The sequence below is a fragment of the Lepus europaeus genome, chromosome 10 (assembly GCF_033115175.1).
Source record: "Lepus europaeus isolate LE1 chromosome 10, mLepTim1.pri, whole genome shotgun sequence".
Lineage (NCBI taxonomy): Eukaryota > Metazoa > Chordata > Mammalia > Lagomorpha > Leporidae > Lepus > Lepus europaeus.
In genome coordinates this window covers 31,371,704-31,394,678 of record NC_084836.1, presented here as the reverse complement: position 1 = coordinate 31,394,678, position 22,975 = coordinate 31,371,704, and the positions used below count along the sequence as shown (strand labels likewise).

General features: G+C 48.1%; 1 protein-coding gene and 2 pseudogenes across 3 annotated transcripts in view; 2 read left to right on the top strand and 1 right to left on the bottom strand.

The window, feature by feature from the left end:
• The window catches only part of POC1B (POC1 centriolar protein B), a 169,941-nt gene extending 169,402 nt beyond the window's left edge, over nucleotides 1–539 (bottom strand). For 2 of the 3 annotated variants that reach the window (XM_062203141.1, XM_062203140.1), the window contains exon 1: nucleotides 477–539. In XM_062203141.1, coding sequence (XP_062059125.1) covers nucleotides 477–491 — 15 coding nt within the window. In that variant the 5' untranslated portion in view covers nucleotides 492–539. The remainder of the gene's footprint in view (nucleotides 1–476) is intronic. The other variant, XM_062203142.1, reaches the window with a different exon arrangement.
• LOC133768006 (ATP-dependent RNA helicase DDX19B-like) lies at nucleotides 490–9,697 on the top strand (annotated as a pseudogene).
• Nucleotides 9,698–21,298: 11,601 nt separating this feature from the next.
• On the top strand, nucleotides 21,299–22,075 carry LOC133767601 (carboxy-terminal domain RNA polymerase II polypeptide A small phosphatase 2-like; annotated as a pseudogene).
• Nucleotides 22,076–22,975: the final 900 nt, after the last annotated feature.

The following is a 22,975-nucleotide window of genomic DNA, read 5'->3' as shown; positions in this document are numbered from 1 at the left end:
CTGCAATCCCGCTTCCCAGAAGCAGGCGCATCTCAGGGACGGCCTGAGGGTGGGGTTGGGCTCATTTGAAATGCACGTTCCCAGGCGCCGCGGCTCGAGTCCGCAGGTGCAAGGAGGCGCCCGGGCTTTCGCACTGTCTACAAAAAAAAAAAAAAAAAAGTCCCAGGTGATTCTGACGCAGGCGCTCCACGGAGCCCCTCGGAGAATTCTGGGGGTCATGGGGTCGCCTGCGCTCCTTCCCGAGTTCTGGGACGCGGAGAGGAGCGTCGCGGAGCCCCGCGCGGGCTTGGCGCTCCGGCCGCCCGGTTCACAGTGGGAGAGGCGGACGCCCCCCGGGCCGGGGGCGGGGGGCAGCACCTCAGGACCCGGCTGCCCACACCTGCTTCCATCTCCCCCAGGTGCCGGCGCGGCCCTGACCCGGCCCCCCCAACCCGCGGGGCCAGCTCCGCCGAGGGCCCCCCACAGCCCGTCCTTACCGGGGAGGAGGCCATGGGGGAGCGGTGGGCGCCGGGCTCCTGCTGGCGGGGGGAAACGGGGGCGGGAGGGAGGAGGGAAGGGGAGAGGGGGCCGAGGGGAACCGCGAGGCGCCCGGAACCGTCTGCTCGGAGCGGCAGCGCCTCCCGGTCACTACAACAACGGCGGCCCAGTCAAACCCCGCGCTCCAGGCATGGCCAGCCGAGCCTCGAGACTCCGAGGCCGGAGCGGGGGTCGGGGGCGGAGGGGTCGCTGCCAGCGACTGGGCGGGATGCTCCGGGGTCAAGTGCGACGGTACACCTCAGCCAGTGTTTACTAATGCTCGCGTTCCCTCTCGGTTTGACGCCTGGAAAGAGGAGGAAGTGGGGAGCGAGGGCATTGTGGGCCTGTGATCGATGCAATCGGAGTTCTATTACATGTTAAAGAGCCAGCGCTCGTTCAAGTTTGTCCCCCTGTAATTTATCACCGGAGAGGGGGCGTGGCGTAGGGCGGTGGCGTTTTGATGTGAAGAGGAACAGCTGGCTACTTATCAGTATATTAGATTTGAATTTGTTTAATCTCTCTTTACCAAACAGTGCCCCGCACGATAATAAGGCTGCACACTGGAGATGAATGGGCGAATAAACCGCATCTCCTTAACGCTTTGGGCTGTATGTTTCTATATCCGCTTCTTTGCGTACGCTTTCCAGGAGTGCATTTACCAGCAGCGCATTTAAAATCTTTAGGAAGACTCGGAAACATGTTTTAACGTATCAGCTCAGGTGGTAACTGTAGCTATGTATACAACAGGGTTTCATGGCACATAGTATCATTTCTGGTTCAGTAACACTGTAGAAGTTGGCAGAGTTATAATGTTCCCAAATGATAAACCTGATTCTTAGATCCTGATCTTAGAAGTCATGCAGAGACCGCTTTTTCGATTTTTCAGGATTTTTTAAAATCCTGAGTCAAAGCAGGAAGGAAATTACAAACACAATAAAGTTTCTTGGCGATGTAAAACGGGGATAGGCCACAGCTGGTAAGATACACGTTGTATGTAAATGAGATGTATACTACCACCTTAATTACAGGTTCTCTAGTTGTCTAGAGATTGCATTTAGCTTTAATAAGTTCTGCAGATAACAATTTAACGGTAGGAAATAGCTTTAGATTGCAGTGTTACTTTAACTCAAGTATATGATTGTTGAATTTCTCCTGTATGTTTGGCCCTGAGGGATATAAAGATGATTGAAATGTTTTTCCTGCCTTCAAGGACTCAACAATCTAGATTGATACGGCTAATATGTTAGCATGTGTAGTGTTGACTTAGCGGCTCAATTCGCAGAGATACTGAAGCAACATGCTCGTAAATAGGGTGGGATCCAAGGTTCTACGGATTAACAAGCTCCATAGACGATTGCTATGGGAGTCTCAGCTGTGTACATTGAGAAACATTGCTGTAGTCCAGGGGGTGATACATTTAACAGTGTTGATGCCAGCAACTTGTCAACAAACTCTGGCAAGACTCCAAGTTTTGCTCCTTATTCCAAGTCTAAGTTTGATTAAACACACACACACGCGCACACACAATCCTGGCATGCTTAAGCATAATACTGGATGCTGGTAGGAATGTAAAATGATGCACTGTGGCAAGCATTTTGGCATTTCTTCAAATGTTAAAGATAGAATTACCAGCCGGCGCCGCGGCTCCATAGGCTAATCCTCCACCGGGTGGCACTGGCACACCAGGTTCTAGTCCCGGTCAGGGCACCGGATTCTGTCCCAGTTGCCCCTCTTCCAGGCCAGCTCTCTCCTGTGGCCAGGGAGTGCAGTGGAGGATGGCCCAAGTGCTTGGGCCCTGCACCCCATGGGAGACCAGGAGAAGCACCTGGCTCCTGCCATCGGATCAGCGCGGTGCGCCAGTCGCAGCGGCCATTGGAGGGTGAACCAACGGCAAAGGAAGACCTTTCTCTCTGTCTCTCTCACTGTCCACTCTGCCTGTCAAAAAAAAAAAAAAAAAAAAAAGAATTACCTTCTGCTCCAGCAAGTCTACTGCTAGGTACATCCCACAAACACTGAAAGCAAGGACTCACATGTTTGTATTACATTAGTAACAACAGCCCCAAAGTAAAAACAGCCCAAGTATTCAACAAAGGGATAGATAAATATGATAAATACATTCAATGAAATATTATTCAGCCACTAAAATAATGAAATTCTGATGCATGCTGCAACATAGATGAACCTTGACGACATTATGCCAAGTGAATACATTATGGTTGATGACTTTCCTTCTTAAAGTACCTAGAATGGGTGGATGTACAGAGACAGAAAGGAGCTGGGGCTAAGGGAGAACGGGGAGTTACTGACTGACGAGCGGGTCCGGAGTTTCTGCTGCGGATGAAGTTCTGGTAGTGGTGATGGTTGCACGGGACTGTGAATGTGCTCAATGCCAGTGAGTTCTAGCCTTAAAAATGGTGAAAATGGAATGTTCAATGTTATGTGTATTTTACTCAAATAAAAAAACGATAGTACTAGAATCTTAGGAGTAATCAAGACCTCAGATCTCTTTTAGCCATGGTATGTCTGATGTTGGACATAGCAGGTTAACTTAAAAAAGGAAGAAAAAGTTGGACATTTAGAAACTAGCTCAAGGTGGGCTGGTGCTGTGGTGTAGTGGGCTAGGCATCTGCCTGCGATGCTGGGCCCCTGCACCCATGTGGGAGACCTGGAAGAAGCTCCTGTGGCCATTTGGGGAGTGAATCAGCAGATGGAGGACCTTTCTCTCTGTCTCTCCCTCTGACTGTAGTTCAAATAAAAACAAATAAAATCAAAAGATAGAAAGGGAGGGAAGGGATGGGAGGGAGGGAGGAAAGAAGGAAGGAAGAAAAAGAAAAGAGAGAAACTTGCTCAAGGGACTGGCACTGTGTAGCAGGTTAAGCTGGCGCCTTTGATGCCGGCATCCCATACGGGTGGCAGTTGGGTCCTGGCTGCCCTGCTTCCCAGCCAGCTCCCTGCTACTGGCCTGGGAAAGCAGTGGCAGATGGTCCAAGTACTTGGGCCCCTGCACTCACATGGGAGACCTGGATGAGGCTCCTGGCTTCAGCCTGACCCAGCCCCTTGTAGCCATTTGGGGGAGTGAACCAGTGGATGGAAACTCTCTCTTTGTCTCTCCTTCTTTTTCTCTCTCTGTAATTCTGCCTTTCAAATAAATAAATATTTGAACAAAAAGAAACTAGCTCAAAAGAATAATTTAAGATTTTTCTCAGTTTAAAATTTCTTTAAAATTTTAATTTAAATTAGTTTTTAATATTCGATATGATTTGTAGAAACAATTCTAAGAACATAATGATTTCTCTAAGTTTTTTAGAAAATGTTTTTTAAATTGCAGTTATCAAAAATACATGATTTTGGGGCCAGCACTGTGGCATGCGGGGTAAAGCCACCGCCTGCAACGCTGGCATCCCATATGGGCACCAGTTCAAGTCCCTGCTACTCCACTTCCAATCCAGCTCTCTGTTAATGCCTGGGAAAGCAGTAAAAGATGGCCCAAGTCTTTGGGCCCCTGCACCCACGTGGGAGACCCGGAAGAAGCCCCTGGCTCCTGGCTTCGGATTGGTGCAGCTCGAGCCATTGCGGCCATATGGATAGTGAACTATCAGATAGAGGACCTCTCTCTCTCTCTCTCTCTCTCTGCCTCTCTGTAGGTCTATCTTTCAAATAAATAAATAAAATTACCTATTTTTCCATCACCTACAGCTCAGCTCAAAAAAAAAAAAAAAAAAAAAAAAACCCTGTCATCTACCTGTGCTGTGCTCACTACATGCAGGGCATTCTTCTAGGTGTCCTACAGATTTTGACATTTAATCCTCATAATACTCTTATTAGAGGCCAGCGTCGCGGCTCACTAGGCTAATCCTCCGCCTTGCAGTGCCAGCACACTGAGTTCTAGTCCCGGTCGGGGCACTGGATCCTGTCCCGGTTGCCCCTCTTCCAGGCCAGCTCTCTCCTGTGGCCAGGGAGTGCAGTGGAGGATGGCCCAAGTGCTTGGGCCCTGCACCCCATGGGAGACCAGGAGAAGCACCTGGCTCCTGCCTTCGGATCAGCGCGGTGTGCCAGCCGCAGCGCACCGGCCGCGGCAGCCAATGGAGGGTGAACCAACAGCAAAAGGAAGACCTTTGTCTCTGTCTCTCTCTCTCACTGTCCACTCTGCCTGTCCAAAAAACAAAAACAAAAACAAAAAAAAAAACAACTCTTACTAGAGAGATACTATCACCATTTCCACTTAAAACATGAGAAACTTCGTGTGCAGGGTCACATACTGTGGCACAGAAAGTTAAACCACTGCCTGTGACTCCAGCATCCCGGAGTGCCTATTTGAGCTCCAGTTGCTCCCCTTCTGATCCAGCTCCCTGCTGATGTGCCTGGGAAGGCAGTGGATGATGGCCCAAGTCTGCGAGCCCCTGCCATCCACATGGGAGACCCGGATAGAATTCCTGGTTCCTGGATGTTGTGAATATCTGATGAGTGAACCAGCAGATGCAGGATTTCTGTTTCTTCCTCTCTCTTTCACTCTGCTTTCCAAATAAATAGAAATAAATCATGTTTTTAGAAAGGAAAATTGATGTGCAGAGACTTTAAGTTACTTGCCTATGGCACACAGCTGAAAAGTACCAGAGTGAGCTCTTTAGACAGCCAGCAGTCTGTCTCTAGAATTTGCTGCTAATCATAAGTCATGAAGTTTTTTTTTTGCAAGATGGCAAACACATTGTAAGGCCGGCGCCACGGCTCAGTAGGCTAATCCTCCGCCTTGCGGCGCCGGCACACCAGGTTCTAGTCCCGGACGGGGCACTGATCCTGTCCCGGTTGCCCCTCTTCCAGGCCAGCTCTCTGCTGTGGCCAGGGAGTGCAGTGGAGGATGGCCCAAGTGCTTGGGCCCTGCACCCCATGGGAGACCAGGAGAAGCACCTGGCTCCTGCCATCGAACAGCACAGTGCGCCGGCCGCAGCGCGCCTACCGCGGCGGCCATTGGAGGGTAAACCAACAGCAAAAGGAAGACCTTTCTCTCTGTCTCTCTCTCTCACTGTCCACTCTGCCTGTCCAAAAAAAAAAAAAAAGATGGCAAACACATTGTAAATATTAAAAATATTGTATACTAGCCAAAGTTGTAATAATTTTACAAAAATTTAAAAAGTAGTACCTTCTTTGTTCCTATTCCACAGTCTTCAGTTCTTACCCCAACTTCCCCTTCCATTGATCTTTTACATATTTAATTTTGTTCTTTCCTTTTCCTTCACCATTAAAAAATTTTTAGAAAACATTTATTTATTTAATTGAAATGCAGAGAGAGAGAGAGAGAGAGAGAGATCATCCTACTTGATTCCGCCAAAGCCAAGGCTGGGTCAAGTCCAAAACCAGGACCCTGGAACTCAATCCAGGTCTTTCCTGTGGCGGCAGGGATTAAACTACTTGACCCACCACACCCCAGGGTACACATTAACAAGAAGCTGGAACTGGGATTGGTGGTGCTGGGACATGAGTCCAGGCCCTCCAATATGAATTTAGGAGTCCCAGGAGGCACCTTAATGGCTATGCTAAATGCCCACTCCTTTCCTCACTTTTACAACCAACCAAAGCTTAGAAATTCAAACCCACCTGAGTCCACGTAATTTTGCTTGCTGCATCGATTATCAGGGACCTCCTCAAATTGCAAGCTTATTGTTCACACAGATGGAAGCCACAAGCAAGAGCAATTTTTGACAACTTACAAGGTATCATTGATGACCAAATACTTGCAAGGGCAAACTGGTCTTTAATTAGTTCTCCTTTTCCAGGTTCCTATTAAGCCAGAAGTTGAATTTATCCACTTGAATACCAAAAAGGCATTTTTTGGCGGTTGCCTTCAAAATCAGAAATCCAGGTGCAGCACAAACGCGCCACCTAGTGTTCACATTACTGTATGGCATGTGAGCTGAATGTATTTGGCAGCTCCCATATAGGTGGAGGAATTCTTTTTGATATGCGGATACTTCAAAGAGCTCCTGGGGAAATGGGATTAAATGATACATTTATTTCAGTTCCAAAAAAATTTGAGGGGTGGACATTGTAGCACATTTTATAGGTCGCAAATTGGGATACCCATATCCCATATCTAAGTACCTGGTTTCAAGTCTTGGCTTTGCTTCCCATCCAGCGTCCTGCTACAGCACACCTTGAGAGGCTACAGGTGAGCTACAGGTGATACTTTGAGTACCTGGGTCCCTGTCACCCATGTAGGAGACCCAGGTGGGGTTCCATACTCCTGACTTCGGATTGGCCCAGGCCTGGCTGTTTTGGACATTTGAGAAGTCAACCAACAGATGGAAGATTAACTCATTTCTCTCTCTCTCTCTCTCTCTCTCTCTCTCTCTCTCTCTCTCTCTCCCTGCTTCCCTCCCTCCCTCCCTCCCTCCTCTCTCCTCTCCCTCTCTCTCCTCTATCTCCTCTCTCTCACTCCCCTTTAGTTTTTAATTAAATAAGACTTGAAAAAGTTCATAGTGTTTTTACAATATCCACTTCCATGAACTTTCTGAAGACCCCTCATTCAGCTGCTCCAAAGTGCAGGAGTAAATGAACAGGAAAATACCAGACTGATTTAGGTCACTAAAGCATTAGCACTTTTTTAAAAGACTGAATGACCCATTTCTGTCAACATTTAGTTCTCAAATCCCATGAACTGTGACTTCATAGAGTATTTTAGCATCCCCTCATCTGTCCTTGTGGCTCCTGCCTCTCTGCCGGGCCTCTTCATGCCTTCTAGAGTATTTCAGTTACACCTACCTTCCTTCCTGACTCTGAGCATCTCCTGCCACCTGTTCACCCTGTGTGCTGCCAATAAACACCCAAGAACCAGAAGGGACTTATTAACCACACAGATTTTCGGGACCCACCCCAGAGGTTCTGATTGAGATCCTGTGTGGATACTAGAAATCTGCCTACTTTCAAAGCAGCTTTCTAGGTTACTATAAGATGCACCAATATACGGCAGCCACCCAGCATATACCACGAACCTTCTCTAAGGTGCACTTTAAGCGCACTTCAAAATGCCTCAAACCAAATCCTATCTCATGTCAACCACACAGCTCCCCTGGGCCAGTCCTCATGCCATCTCAGTCAACTATGCACACCCACACTTTGGAGACCCTGCCTCAACTTTTCCTATAGCCATGAATGCCTGTGCTCCTCTCTTGTTCCAACTTCCACACAAAGAAACCTGGGAAAACATATTTACATTAAAATACGTTTATGTGAAATAATCTTTTTCCTGAGCCTACCTTCCTATAAAAACATATTACTTCTTCCTTTGGGTTCCTATCGGACCCTTGCCAGCGAGGGTCCAACATAGTCACAACACGGTCACTGTTCATCGGTTCTCAAGGAACTTTATATTTGTGGGGAGAGAAGGAAAGTGGGGAGAGGAGAAAAGAAGAGGAGGGGCCACGGCGGCCGCCCCACCCCGCCCAGATCCCAATGTCCCTTTGTGCTGATATCGTCCAATCAGATGAAAGGGCGCGTATAGCCTCAGGTCGAAAGTTCATCTGTTTCACCTGGTTCCTCCTAGTTGTTTATGCAGAGTCCATTCTGTTTCATCTGTTTCACCTGGTTGTTTTCGTAGGCCTTGTGGTCGACCGATTGCTGCAAACCATGTAGAGGAGGTTCCCACAGGTGGCCAGCCTGCGGTTCCCCACAGTTCCCACAGGATGCTACTTAGAATCCCACTCACTCTGTCTTATGCTGCTGCATTACAGCTCTCATACGTTTGTACGTCTGCCAGTGCTCACTGTAGTGAGTGATGAGCTGTGATAGCCACGGCTACTGGCTGTGTCCAAGGTCAAGCCGTGGGGCAGTTTCTGCTCACCTTGCCCATGGCTGACTTGAGCATCTTGCATCTTAAAAAGGGAAAATCAAGCCAGATGCCCATGGTGCTGTTGCCAAGATCATGGCTAATGCAGAGAACACAAAGAACAGAAAGAGGTCAGAACTGCCCAGTCCTTGCCCGACAAGCTGATCAGAAGCACCTTGTCAATAAAACAAATCAAGTGGAAGTCCTGCAGTGGGATCCCAGTTTCACTCTACTCAGTGAAGTCTTTTGAAGAGCTCTGGCTGATACCACAACTTATCCAGGGAGTCTATGCCAAGGGTTTCAACCATCCATCCAAGACACAAGAGACTCCTTTGCCTTTGATGCTTACTGAACCCCCACAGAACTTAATTACTCAGTCTTGGTCTGGTACTGGTAAAGCAGTTGCCTTTGTGTTAACCATGCTCAGCCAAGCAGAACCTACAGATACCCTCAGTGTCAACATGTGAACTTGACCTTCAAACAGGAAAATTGATTAAGCAGATGGGCAGATTTTATCCTGAACTGAAGCTGGCTTATGCTATTCGAGGCAATAATTGGAAAGTGGTCAGAAGATGGGTGAGTAGATTGTCATTGGCACCCCAGGGCCTGTCCTGGACTGGTGCTCCGTGCTCAAGTCTGGTGACCTCCAGAAGATTCAAGTGTCCGTTCTGGACAAGGCTGATGTGATGACAGCCGCTCAGAGCCACCAGGATGAGAGCAACTGCATCCAGAAGACACTGCCCAGGAACACCCAGATGCCACTTTTCTCTGCCACTTTCAAAGGTTCTCTGTGGAAGTTTGCCCGGAAAGTGGTCCAAGACCCTAAAGATATCAAACGAAAGCCCAAGGAAGAGACACCGGACACCATGAAGAAACATTATGCTCTGCACAGCAACAGAGACACAAAGTTGCAGGCCTTGGGCCACCTGTGTAGGCCATCACCATTGCTCAGGCCATGCTCTTCTGCCACAGCTGTGAAACAACCAGCCAGTTAGCTGTAGAGCTCGCAAAAGAAGACCAGGTGTTCGTGAGGATTGCCAGAATGATTCTGGAGAAGGTAGCTGTGATTGAATGCTTCTGAGACGGCAAAGAGAAGGCCCTGGTGACCACCAAGGTGTGTGTGCCTGGGGTACCCACGTTGAACAAGTGTCTGTCGTCATCAACTTTGATCTTCCCAAAGACAAGGATGGGAACCCAGACTGTGATACCTACCAGGTTGGCCGCACTGGCCACCTTGGCAAGAGGGGCCTGGCTGTGGGCATGATTGATGGCAAGCACAGCATCAACTTCCTGAACAGAATACGGAGCATTTTTATAAGAAGACAGAAAGATTTGGAGGAGACTGAGCAAATAGCCAACTGAAAGCTCTGCCTCTCCCTGGCGCCTACCCTCTGCACAGCTCCCACCTCGGTGATGAGAGTTCTCAAAGCCCAGACTTTGACAGGCACCGAGAAGACAAAGGTACGTGCAGAGAGAAACTACCCACCTCACTTTAAATTACATTTGGACTTGACAGACATTTGTGCAAATGATAGGAGATGGCAGAAAAATTGTTCACACGCCTCTGGAAGATTAGGTGTGAATACACAGAAATTCACGTTTTGGGAGGTAAGACTCACTGCATGAAACAATTAGTGAAACCAACCAACACAAAATGTGATGTGAAACGGTAGGTCCATAGTAACCATACACATGTTCTAAATGTGGGGCTGGCACTGTGGTGTAGTAGGTTAAGCCTCCGCCTGCGGCATCGGCATCCCATATGGATGCCAGTTTGAGACCTGGCTGTTCCACTTTTGATCCAGTTCCCTGCTAATGCACCAGGGAAAGCAACGGAAGATGACCCAAGTACTTGGGCCCCTGAACCCATGTGAGAGACCAGGAAGAAGCTCCTGGTTCCTGCCTTCAGATCAGCCAAGATCTGGCCATTGCATCCATTTGGGGTCTGAACCAGCAGATGGAAGACCTCTCTCTGTCTCCCCCTCTTTCTATCTGTAACTCTGCCTCTCAAATAAATAACAAATCATTTTTAAATTTTTTTTTATTTTTTATTTTTGACAGGCAGAGTGGACAGTGAGAGAGAGACAGAGAGAAAGGTCTTCCTTTGCCATTGGTTCACCCTCCAATGGCTGCTTTAGTCAGCGCGCTGCGGCCAGCGCACCGCGCTGATCCGAAGCCAGGGGCCAGGTGCTTCTCCTGGTCTCCAATGCGGGCGCAGGGCCCAAGCACTTGGGCCATCCTCCACTGCACTCCTGGGCCACAGCAGAGAGCTGGACTGCAAGAGGGGCAACTGGGACAGAATCTGGCGCCCCGACCGGGACTAGAACCCAGTGTGCTGGTGCCGCAGGTGGAGGATTAGCCTATTGAGCCACGGCACCGGCCTAAATAACAAATCTTAAAAGAAGAGAAATTTTCCAAATATCTGTATAATAATTTTACTACTGAATTTTTACTATGTCAATTATACTAAAAACATTTGATTCATCCTTAGCAATGCTGTTCTTATATCAGAAAAAAAAATTATAGGGGAAAAGTATCTTTATTCATGATTTTTTAAAAAGGTTTATTTTTATTTTTATTTTTTTAAAAGATTTATTTATTTTGCTTGAAAATCAGAATTACACAGAGAAAGGAGAGGCAGAGACAGAGAGAGGTCTTCCATCCGATGGTTCACTCCCCAGCTGGCCGCAACAGCCGGAGCTGCGCCAATCCGAAGCCAGGAGCCAGGAACTTCTTCCAGGTCTCCCACAGGGGTACAGGAGCCCAAGGACTTGGGCCATCCTCTACTGCTTTCCCAGGCCATAGCAGAGAGCTGGATCAGAAGTGGAGTAACCGGGTCTTGAACTGGTGCCCATATGGGATGCCAGCACTGCAGGCGGTGGCTCTACCTGCTACGCCACAGCACCGACCCTTAAAAAGGTTTTATTTATCTATTTGAGAGGTAGGGTTACAAACAGGGAGAGGGAGAGACAGAGAGAAAGGTCTTCCATGTATTGATTTACTCCCCAAACAGCTGCAATGGCTGGAGCTGAGCCGATCTGAAGCCAGGAGCCAAGAGCTTCTTCTAGGTGTCCCACGTGGGTGCAGGGGCCCAACTACTTGGGCCATCTTCCACTGTTTTCCCAGGCCATAAGCAGAGAGCTGGATCAAGAGAGGAACAGCTGGGACATGAACCAGCAGCCATGTGAGATGCTGGTGCCAGAGGCAGAGGCTTAGCCTGCTATGCCTCAGCACCGGCCCCTAATATGATTTTTAAAAGGTAGTTTGATTAGTGGAGAAGTGGTTGCCAGGGACTGGGGTAGGAAGGAACAGGGAATGACTACCAATGAGAAAGGGACTTCTTTTTGGGGTGATGAAAATATTCTGGAATTAAATAGGGGTGATAGTTGTACTCTTGATGAATGAACTAAAAACCACTTCTTTTTTCACATTAAAAACACTACATCAGTTGTTCTCAAACTTTAGTGGGCATCAGAATTACCCAAAAAGATTTATTAGAATGCAGATATCCCACCTAAGATTAGATTGCCACCTAAATTTCTGTTTCAGTCAGTCTGAAATGGGGCCCAAGAATTTGCGTTTATGTAAATACAAATTCCTAAGTGTAATGCTTATGATATGGGTGAACCATCTCTTGGTCATCAGCAGACTACACAAGATTTAAGGAAGACAGACAGGAAGTAGAATGGCATTTTCTAGGGGATGGGGAAAGGGTGTGGAGATGGTGGTTTACCATTTCATTGGTATGGTGAGTCTGTCCAGGTGAAAAAGTCCTGGAGGTGGATAGCAGTGATGGTTACAGAACAGTTAGTGTCACTAACTACACACTTTGAAATGCTCATAATGTAAATATTACATGTATTTTACTACAATAAAAAAGTTGGGGGTAGATATTGAAAAGGAAGAAAGTACACAAAGATTCATGGGACAAACTTCAGTACAATGGAGAGCACTAGAGGAATGAAGGACTGGCATTGCTGGAGTAGTGGTAGTAGGAATGTAAAGAATGAAATACACATGAGTGCTGGTGTGATGTACTTAAAGTGAACGGGGTGGGCAGAAAACTGATGCTGTCCTTGGTCCTGAGCCAACAGTGCCTCTGGGCAATTGGTTGTTTTACCTATACTGAGAAACTGGTATCTCCTCTTCTAAGGCTATGTTGGTATTCATTCATTCACTCATTCATTAATTCATTTGAAGGGAAGAGTGATGAGGGAGAGACAGAGAGGTAGAGAGAGGAGGGAGAAGGAGGGAGAGAGAGAGAGAGCAAGCGAGACAGAGAGAATCTTCCATCTGCTTGTTCACTCCTCCCCAAATAGCCACAATGTCCAAAGCTAGTCTGTACCAAAGCCAGGCGCCCAGAGCTCCATCCCCATCTCCTACTTGGACAGCAGGGACCCGAGTACTTGGGGTATCTCCGTTGCTTTCCTAAACGCATTAGCAGGGAGCTCAACCAGAAGCAGAGCAGATAGGACTTGAATCAGTACTCGACCACCCTATTCACTGCAGCTCCTCTTTTAGTCATCCTCCATCCATCATGTTTTATTTTTTCATTGCCCTTGTTATTCCCTCTGCTTTGAATGTTCTTTTCCAAAACCTGTGTGTGACTGCATGGCCCTTTTTTCCCCTTTCATACAGCTCTCTCGCTTTTCTAAAAGGAATGAGAGGTGCCTCCTCTCATTCCTTATCACATCCCACAACTGGTTTTCTTCAAATATGTATTCCTCCCAACTAAAAAAAATGGGAAAATAATTTAAACAGATAATTTGCCAAAGAAGATATTTAAATGACCAATAAATGTATGAAAAGATGCTCAACATCAGTAGTCATTAGGGGACTGTAATCAAGACCACAGGGAATTACTACTTTATACCACTAGAATGGCTCTGATCAAATACATAGATAATAACAAGTGTCGGAGAGGATGTGGAGAAACTGAAACCCTCATAAACTGCTAGTGGGAGTGTAAAATGGTGCAGTATTTTACACCCAGGAATGGAACTGATGGATCCTATGGTAATTGTACACTTAGCTTTTTGTTTAAGCTTTAAGTTTATTGCCTTTTTTTTAAAAAAAAAAAGGTTTTATTTATTTTCATTTCAGTTGAAAGGTATAGAGACAAAGAGAAACAGAGAGATGGGGAGAGAGATCCTATCCTTTGGTTCACTTTCATCATTTAGTTTCACCAAATTCCTCCCACAATATCCAGGGCTGAGCCGGGAATTCCACCCCGGACTTCCATGTGGGTGACAGGAACCCAACTGCTTGAGCCATAATCTACTGCTTCTCAAGGCGCACATGAGCAGAATCTAGATCAGAAGTGGATCTGGGACTGGAACCAGAGGCGTCCCAAGTGGCACCTTAACCACTGTGCCATAATGTGCACCCTTATGTTTAACTTACTGAGAAAAAGCTGCAAGTCCACAGAGTTTGTCTGGCTATTGAAACGTTCAAACTTTTTTTTTTTATTTGATGGGTAGAGTTATAGACAGTGAGAGAGAGAGACAGAAAGGTCTTCCTTCCATTGATTAACTCCCCAAATGACTGCTACAGCCGGAGCTGCACCAATCCGAAGCCAGGAGCCCGGTGCTTCCTCCTGGTCTCCCATGTGGGTGCAGGCACCCAAGCACTTGGGCCATCCTCCACTGCCTGCCTGGGCCATAGCAGAGAGCTGGCCTGGAAGAGGAGCAACTGAGACTAGAACCTGGCACCTATATGGGATGCCGGCACTGCAGGCGGAGGATTAACCAAGTGAGCCACAGCACCAGCCCCATTCAAACTTTAAAAAAAAGAAAAAAAGTTACCAATCAGCCACAAATTCATAGCAGGTATGCACCTGCTATGGTCTGGATATGGTTTAAAGTGGTGCCTGCCACTCCTGTATATGATCTTGCCATTGTGATGCTAACCACCACGAGGCCCTCAACAGAGCAGACCAGAAGCCACTGTCTCACCCTTGATCCTTCAGAACTGCAAACTGAATGATTCTGTTATACAGATAGAAAACAAGTAACACAAGGAGTGGGACTACTGCTAATCACGAGTAACTGAAAATATGGAAATGGCATTGAAAGTAGGTAACAGGTTGAGATAGGAAAAGTATAAACTGCTGCAAATGAACCATTGCACGTGATTCTGGTGAAAGACCAGAAGACTGGAGAAGAACTAGAATGTGTTACAGATTAGCAAAGTGATCATGATCAGAATGCTGATAGAAATGTGGACAGTAAAAAAAAAAAAAAAAGTTAAAATTAAAATTAAAAAAACAAAAACAGAAAGAAATGTGGACAGTAGAGGCCATGCTGACAAGGTCTCAGATGGAATGGGGAATCTTCTATTGAAAACTGGGAAGGCCACATACAGCACATTGTTACAAAGAACCTATCTGTATTATGTATATGCCCTAAGGCTTCCTGGAAGGCCAATGAAATACAATCATTGGTAGAAGAGATATCTAAACAAAGCAGCTTCCAGGCTGCCATATGGTCATTACTGGCTGGTTTCAGTGAGATTTTTGTGTATATTGAGACTTGGGGACATAGGGAAGCAGAGAAGAAAGATTTGGAAAATTTGCAACATGGCTATGTAAGGAGCAAAGAAAACGCATGTACCCATGTGTGGCCCAGAGATCACTTGCAAGAGATCTTAATGACTAGAAGAAATCAGGTGCTATGCATCAGGACAATGGGATAGAGGCCAGAGCACATCTCAGGAATCTGCGAATCCACCTCTCCCTCCACTGACCCAGAGACCTTGGAGACCAGATTAGTTTTGGGGAACAAGCCCAGGATGTTCTCCATGAGATCGCTACCCAGGGCCGCCTCAGGAGTCTGCTGTCCAGCAAAGTGCTATCTGGCTGCTCTAACTGTGGTTCAAGTGAGGCTTCCACCACCACTCTACACTGCATAAGTAGAAGGCCTTGGAAGAGTCCATAAGTGCAAATTCTGCAGGCATGCAGAATGCAAGAGCTACAGTGAGATGGTGGCTTCCAACAAGATTTCAAAGGAGAGCCTACAAGGCCAGGCAGGGGCCTGCTGAAGGGGCTGAGATGCTCCAATAGCATTCCTAAAGAGCAATGGTAGTGGAGCCGTGGCCAAGACCTCAGCAAGGGAGAGCTGCCAGCAGTGTGCAATACTACCGTGGAAAAACTGTGGGCACCAACTGCTGAGTAGCTACATGGGATGTGACCGGCAAAACCATGGAAGTGGCAATGCCTGAGGCCTTGGGGGCTCACTGCCACAATACACAGGTTTCAGACTGAAGTTTTAAAAATTAATGCCTGTTGAAATCTTTACTTAATATATACTAAATTGATCTTCTGTATATAAAGAGAATTAAAAATGAATCTTGATGTGAATGGGATGGGAGAGGGAGTGGGAGATGGGAGGGTTGCGGGTGGGAGGGAAGTTATGGGGGGGAAAAGCCATTGTAATCCATAAGCTGTACTTTGGAAATTTATATTTCCTAAATAAAAGTTAAAAAACAAAAAACAAAAAAAAATTGATGCCTGCTCTGCTGAGTTTTATAATCTGGGGGGCTGGTGACTCTTCTTTTGGCCTGTCTAGAAAGGCTAATCTTATGCCTGTTTCACCATTGTGTCTTGAAGTGTGTGGCTTGTTATACATATAGAGGCTCAGTTCTAGAAGGAGTCTGCCTTGAATCTCAGATAAGACTTTGGACTTGGGCCATCTTTGGCTGCTTTTCCAGATGTATTAGCAAGCAGCTGGATCGGAAGTGGAGCAGTTGGGACTTGAACTGGCATCTACATGGGATGCTGGCACTACAGGCAGCAGTGTTAACTTCTACACCATGGTGCCAGCCCCACCCATTTCCTTCTTAAGCTCTAAGGCACCATCTTCTATTCGGTCCTTCCTGATCTTTTGGGGGTACACTTCTTTCTTCCTAGCTCACCAACATCTATACATTTTCTGCACTCTTCAACAGCAACCTTTCATTTGGGCTGAATTCACCTTTCCTCTTGTGTTTCCGGAGAGTCTGGTTAATTGAATTATGTTCCATTGACTGGATGAGCTTAATCCAACCAGACCATGACATTTCCCTGATCATAAAGATGTCTTCACAGTTGTTCTACTTGGCAAGGAAACTGTTTAGTTCTGTGGGTTCTGTGGTAATTGATGCTATCACAGCAGAAATGAACAGAAACATCTAGTTGCACCTGCCATTGGCAGCTATCTTGTCATCACAGTGAATGCCAATCTGAGGAAGAAATGAGCAAAGGGGGAGGGCAGAGACAAGAGGCTCCCTGGGAAACAGTGATGCCCAAGTTTATTATGCCAGTAGTTTGAGTTTTCATTTACACCAACTGAAAATACATGTAGCATTTGTATTAACAAAAGAACAGGTTTGCTAGAGTGCAGTTAGAAAACAAACTCCTGGGGTGAGCGTTTGGCCTAGCAGTTGAGGTGTTAGCATCTGGTATTGGGGTGCCTGGGTTTGAGTCCTACCTCTGCTCTTGATTCCTGCTAATGCAGACCCTGAGAGGTAGCAGGGGCTGGGTTCCTGCCAACCATTGGGGAGGCCTGGATTGAGCTCCTGGCTCTCAGCTGTGGCCTGCTCTAATCCTGGCTGTTATAGTCATTTGGGGAGTGAACCAGCAGGTAGGAGATTCTCTCACTCTCTTTCCCTCTTAGACAAAATAAACAAAGCAGAAGATGGCCCAAATCCTTAGGCCTCTGTCCACAGGTTTCAGCGTGGCCCAGCCCCAGCCATTGTAGCCATTTGGGGAGTGAACTGGTAGACAGATTTTGTATGGTGAATGTTCAGAACAACAAAATTAACGTTAGCTTCGGTACAAGGCCTGGAGAGCAATATTTCAATTCCTGCCTTTCAGAGATGAGAAGCCAGAGGTCTGTAAAGGCTCGCTGACATGTCCAACTGCATTCAGCTACTCAGGGACTGCGCCAAACCTACAGGTCGCACAGCCAGCACTGAGTTCAGGCTGCTCCTCGAATGATGGCAACTTTATCATCTTCATGCATGACTAGTGACATTCTCTATGAAACCTAATTTTGGTCTTTAGGCTCTATTGATACAAAAGAGTACCTCAAAATGTTTGTGGAAATAGATATGAAAAAAAAGAACTATGAATTTCAAAATTTTTTTGACACCAAAATAAGCCTATATTTTCCTTCTGTTGTTCTGTGAGCTTTCTGAAGTACCCTTGTATTCATTCTACAAATATTACTGAGCACCCTACTGTGCAGTGTATTAGGTATTGGGCACAAAAAGATCAGTAAAAATGAAGACAAGGGAAGAAAAGTCCTTACCTTCTCCACCCCAGTGGATAACAAATGAGTGATGTACGTTGCCAGATACAACACAGGTGGCCTAACGGAATCATGTGAATTACATTGGACATGCTTACACTGGAAACGCCACAATAAAATCACTGCTCATCTGAACTTCAAGTTTAAACTGGGTGACTTTTATTTATACTGACCAAACCCAGCAACTCTAGCCAGAGGGGGCCTGGGAAGGGCTGGTACATCCAGGCTTCATTCAAAGGCAGTGTTTGCTGATGGGGCCGGTGCTGTGGCGTAGCAGGTAAAGCTGCTGCCTGCAGTGCCAGCATCCCATATGGACGCCAGTATGAGTCCTGGTTGCTCCACTTCTGATCCAGCTCTCTGCTATGGCCTGGGAAAGCAGTAGAAGATAGCCCAAGTCCTTGGGCCCCTGCACCCATGTGGGAGACCTGGAAGAAGCTCCTGGCTCCTGGCTTAGGACTGGCGCAGCTCCGGCCGTTGCGGCTAATTGGAAAGTGAACCATCAGATGGAAGACTTCTCTCGCTCTCTGCCTCTCCTCTCTCTGTGTAACTCTGACTTTCAAATAAATAAATAAATCTTTTTTTTTTTAAAAAAAAAAAAAAGGGGGCAGTGGCTGCTATTTAGCCTCAGGAATCCATGCCATGGAAAAGGGAGCCCATACTCCCAACTCTCTGAAATGATAAAGATAAGCTCAAAATCCAAAACTGTAGTTAAAATCTCCCTATGAGGAAAGGAAACAAAAGGAAGTCAGTCTGTGGACTGTGATGGTGTTTAAGCACCAAAAGAGGACCTCTTTCTCCCACTCATATGGAGAGCCATTGAGCTATACAGGTTTCAGGTTGAGCTAAAAACATCAGCTTTGATCCTGATGATGTGATAATAAAGAACCTAGCCTAGCTATATAAGAGTACTTCAACAAGTTCATAGAAAACGAAACGAAAAGGTAAACTTATGTTGGTGCCCAAAAAAATTAACTCCATACATAATTTTTTCATAATATATATTCTCTTAATTTTTGAAGACCCCAGCATATGCATGGATTTCAAACATTTTTGCAACAAAATAAATGTACCTTTTAATCCCATTTACATGAGCTTTTTAAAATACATTTAACCAAATAGGCTTGCTAGCAAGCTACTGAATTGCTCTAATCCTCCTCTCTCCCAATCCAGCCCTTCACCTCTGCAAGGCAGAGTTCACCCTACAGCCAAGAGATCTACCAAAATCTCCCCTCTCTACAGAGACAGAGGTGGAGTGGCAGATGAGCAGAGAATGCCTGGTCCCTTATTCCAAAGTCTACAGATAACTCTGCCCCCTGGTGGACAAGGAAAGAGATAGAACAGAGGAAACAAAGTAAAAGGATTGTCACTCCTGAGAAGTCCCTCCACATAGGAACAGGAACTGGAGAATACATTGTTCCCAACTTCCCCAGTCAGCTGGATTTGGCCCATAAGGCCTCAGTTCTGCTCACCTGACTCTATCTCTGACAGGTCAGTAGAGGGATTGATGTGATCAACCAAATGCTTCGATGTGCTATCAGTACTTTGATGCATATGTATCTTTCCAGGACTCTTATCTACAGAGGTGAATCTATCTGGCCTATGTGTGTATTTGGGCCAGGATGTTATAGAAGGATTCTTCCTACCTTCTTTGTCCCAGTATCTGCCAATGCCTCAAGACAGGAAGTGTTCAACATTTCTATGTTCTAAAGGGAAGGGTTGATGCACCACCTCACAGGACTTCCAAGGAGGGAACAACAAACCATTTTTGTGGGTCTCACTAAATATTCATCTCAAAGTTGAGTTGTAAAATGGAAGTTTCTTTTTAAAAGTTATTTAATGGACGGCGCCGTGACTCAGTAGGCTAATCCTCTGCCTTGCGGCGCCGGCACACCAGGTTCTAGTCCCGGTCGGGGCACTGATCCTGTCTCGGTTGCCCCTCTTCCAGGCCAGCTCTCTGCTGTGGCCCGGGAGTGCAGTGGAGGATGGCCCAAGTGCTTGGGCCCTGCACCCCATGGGAGACCAGGAGAAGCACCTGGCTCCTGCCATCGGAACAGCGCGGTGCGCCGGCCGCAGTGCGCCTACCGTGGCGGCCATTGGAGGGTGAACCAACGGCAAAAGGAAGATCTTTCTCTCTGTCTCTCTCTACTGTCCACTCTGCCTGTCAAAAAAAAAAAGTTATTTAATTACTTGAAAGGTGGAGTGACAGAGGAGAGGGACAGATAGAGGGACACACAGACACACACACAGAGAATCTTCCATCCTCTGGTTCACTCCCCAGATGGTTACAATGGCCAGGGCTGGGCCAGGCTGAAGAAGCCAGGAGCTGGGTACTCCATCCAGATCTCCCAAGGGGATGGCAGAGACCTGTGTACTTGAGCTACCATCTGCTGCTGCCCCAGGAGCATTATGAGGGAGCTGGATGTTTATTTCGGTTTAAAAAGCAGAAATCCAGTTTTTCATAATTTTCCATGAACTTTGAGAAGACCTCTTGCATTGTAGATACTGTCCATTGTTGGAGCACTCAGTACTGAAGAGAGACAGGAGAGCCGTAAGTAAAGAAGTTGGACACAGTGCAAGAGTACTTCAAAAGGTCAGGGGAAATGAAATAAAAAGAGTTTACTTTAGCGCAAAAAAATTTTAAATTTATGGCATATGCAGGGCAAAAAAGTCTGAAAACCATTCATTTGAACAGGGAGAAAGGTTAATGGAAAATGTAAAAGAGTCATGGAAAATGCATGACCAACTGCAGGGATTTCAAACTTTCTTGGCACCAAAATAAACTTACCTCTTAATCCCATATTTTCTGAACTTTTGAAGTACCTGCCTGTCAGCATCAGCTGGCAGAGACTAGCTGCAGCAATGTAACAGGGTCACTGACGAGAGCTTAATTGAGAAAGTGTTTACCAAGATGTGCAGGATTGAAAAGCCAAAGTGGCCTGGTGCCATGCTAGAGGCCAGCAAGCAGGGAGCCATTTCCTTGTTTAGAACTCAAGGGGAGATGTGGGAGCCAACAGGAAGGAACCAGAGATCTTGGGGTCTGCACGAGCGGCTGGAGACTTTGATAGAGGGGCACTGCCTACTCCTAGGAGCCCTGATGGGAGGGGTCTAGGGAGTAACACCCCTGGCTCTCTCCTCTTCCTCAGCACTGGTGACTTCCACGTGTTCCCATCACTAAGTCCAACTGGGAGGGAAAGGGAGCCCACTCCTGCAGTGTCTATGGCCAGCATCCAGGAGCTCAGACCAAAGAAGAAAATTGTGGAGAGTTTATACAGGAGGACAAACATACACGGCTCGGAAGGAGAGGAGCATTTGGAAGGGCACGTAGAAGATACCAGAAAGCTTTGTGTGGGTCCTGGGATGTCATGGAAGCTGTCGACGTTAAAGGCACAACCAGAGCTCCGGATTCTCCATGTTGGACCCAAACTTAAGAGCCCAGAGCTGCTACCAGGGAATAGGGGCTGAGGGCACCCAGGGGGAGCTGTTCCCTGGGGCGCTCACCCTCCATATAGGCCGCCTCCTTTCCCAGCCTGGGGAGGGGACAGATTGGGGAGGTGAACAGCCGTGGAAGTCAGAGTCCCCTGCCCAGGCACCCCAGCCCAGCCCAGCCCAGGCCAGCTCAGCCTGCGCCCAGCCGGCCCTCCCACCCAGCCAGCCCCAGGGCCTGAGGGATTGTTAGATGGAACACGGCTCCATCATCACCCAGGCGCAGAGAGAAGACGCCCTGGTGCTCACCACGCAAGGCCTGGTCCTCAAGTCCTCTCCTAAGAAGCCCCATGGGGCAACATCTTTAAGGCCCTTTTCTGCTGTTCTGGTGCCCAGCATGTTGGCCAATCCAGCTCCTCCACTAAGCGTGCGAGGAGGAAGCCAACACCATTGCTAAGCTGGATCTCCTCCAGTGTCTCCAGTACCAGTTTTACCAGATCCCAGGGACCTGCCTGCTCCCAGAGGTGACCCAAGAAGCTCAAGGAAGGGTCTGCGTGGACACGGACCTGGACGAAACCTTTGGGCATAGCTCCTCTGAGCCCATCAACAACGCTGACTTCATAGTGCCTGTCGAGACGGAGGGGACCACTCACCGGATGTACATGCGAGTTCCTGAGACGAATGGGGGCGCTCTTCCAGTGTGTTCTCTTCACTGCCAGCCTGGCCAGGTACGCGGACCCTGCGACAGACCTGCTGATCCGCTGTGGGGTGCTCCGGGCGCGCCTCCCCCGAGAGTCCCTTGTCTTCCACCAGGGCTGCTACGCCAGCCTGGGAAGGGACCTGAGAACGCTCATCCTGGACAGCTCGCCTGCCTCCTACAGCTTCCACCCGGAGAATGCGCTGCCGGTGCAGCCCTGGTTTGACGACGTGGCACACACTGAGTTGCTTGCTGAACCTGATCCCCATCTTCGAGGAGCTGAGTGGCGCACACGACGCGTACACCAGCCGCGGGCAGCGAAGGGCCCCGTAGCCTTCCCAGCTTCCCGGCATGGGCCTCGCCCACACTGTGCCTTTATGACCAGCCTAACAGACTGAGCCGAAACTGGAAGACCTTACCCAGCCGGGCCTGGAAGGAGCGCGGAGAGGGCAGGTTAGACGGCGCAGGTGCACAGCACAGCCGCCGTGAGCCGCCTGCTCGCTGGGGTGTGGGCCCGCACGCAGCGGCTGCCGCAGGATGTGCAGTGTTTGGGGGCAGGGGAGCCGCTGAAAGATCAAGACTCTTCCCAAGGTAGTTGGTCTCCTTTGTGTCCCCCCACGAGCCACTGGGCTCCGCAGGCTTGAAGCCTTGCAGGCTCCATTGCCAAATCATGGCCGCCCCTTAAGGCCAAAGAGAGAGGGAGGAAGGGCAGGGGGCGCTTGGGGCGCCTGGGGCACACACCTGTCTAAGACCCTTCCCCAGCCTGCTGCTGCAGACAGAAACACGACACTTGTGGGAAGTTGCACCCGTTTCCAGAACCCCGTGGCTCCAACCGAGTGCCTGGCGGACTCCCTCTCCGTGCCTCCCCACGGCTCCGGCCGGGCCTCCCTTCACACTTTCGCCACCATCTTGACCTTGTGGGGCAGGCGGTCCTCGGCCCGCCCGGGAAGAAGACAAGAGCTGATTTCCGTTCTCCTGACCCTTGTTTTTAAATTCTCTTTATAAACGTGGTGTTTGGGGCCTAGTTTGTTTCTGGTGAAGCTACAGCCCAGGGCTGACAGCGACGGTGGGCGACGCTCAGGGCGCAGAGACGTGTGTTCCCCTGACCCCCCCTTGTGATCTGCTGGCCACGTCCAGGTCGCCTGCTCCTCCCGGGGCTCTGCGGCCCCGCCCCTCCCATTTTTGGCAGAGCTCTTTCCTGCTGTGTCTTCTGTCCCCAGCCGAGCTCTCTCT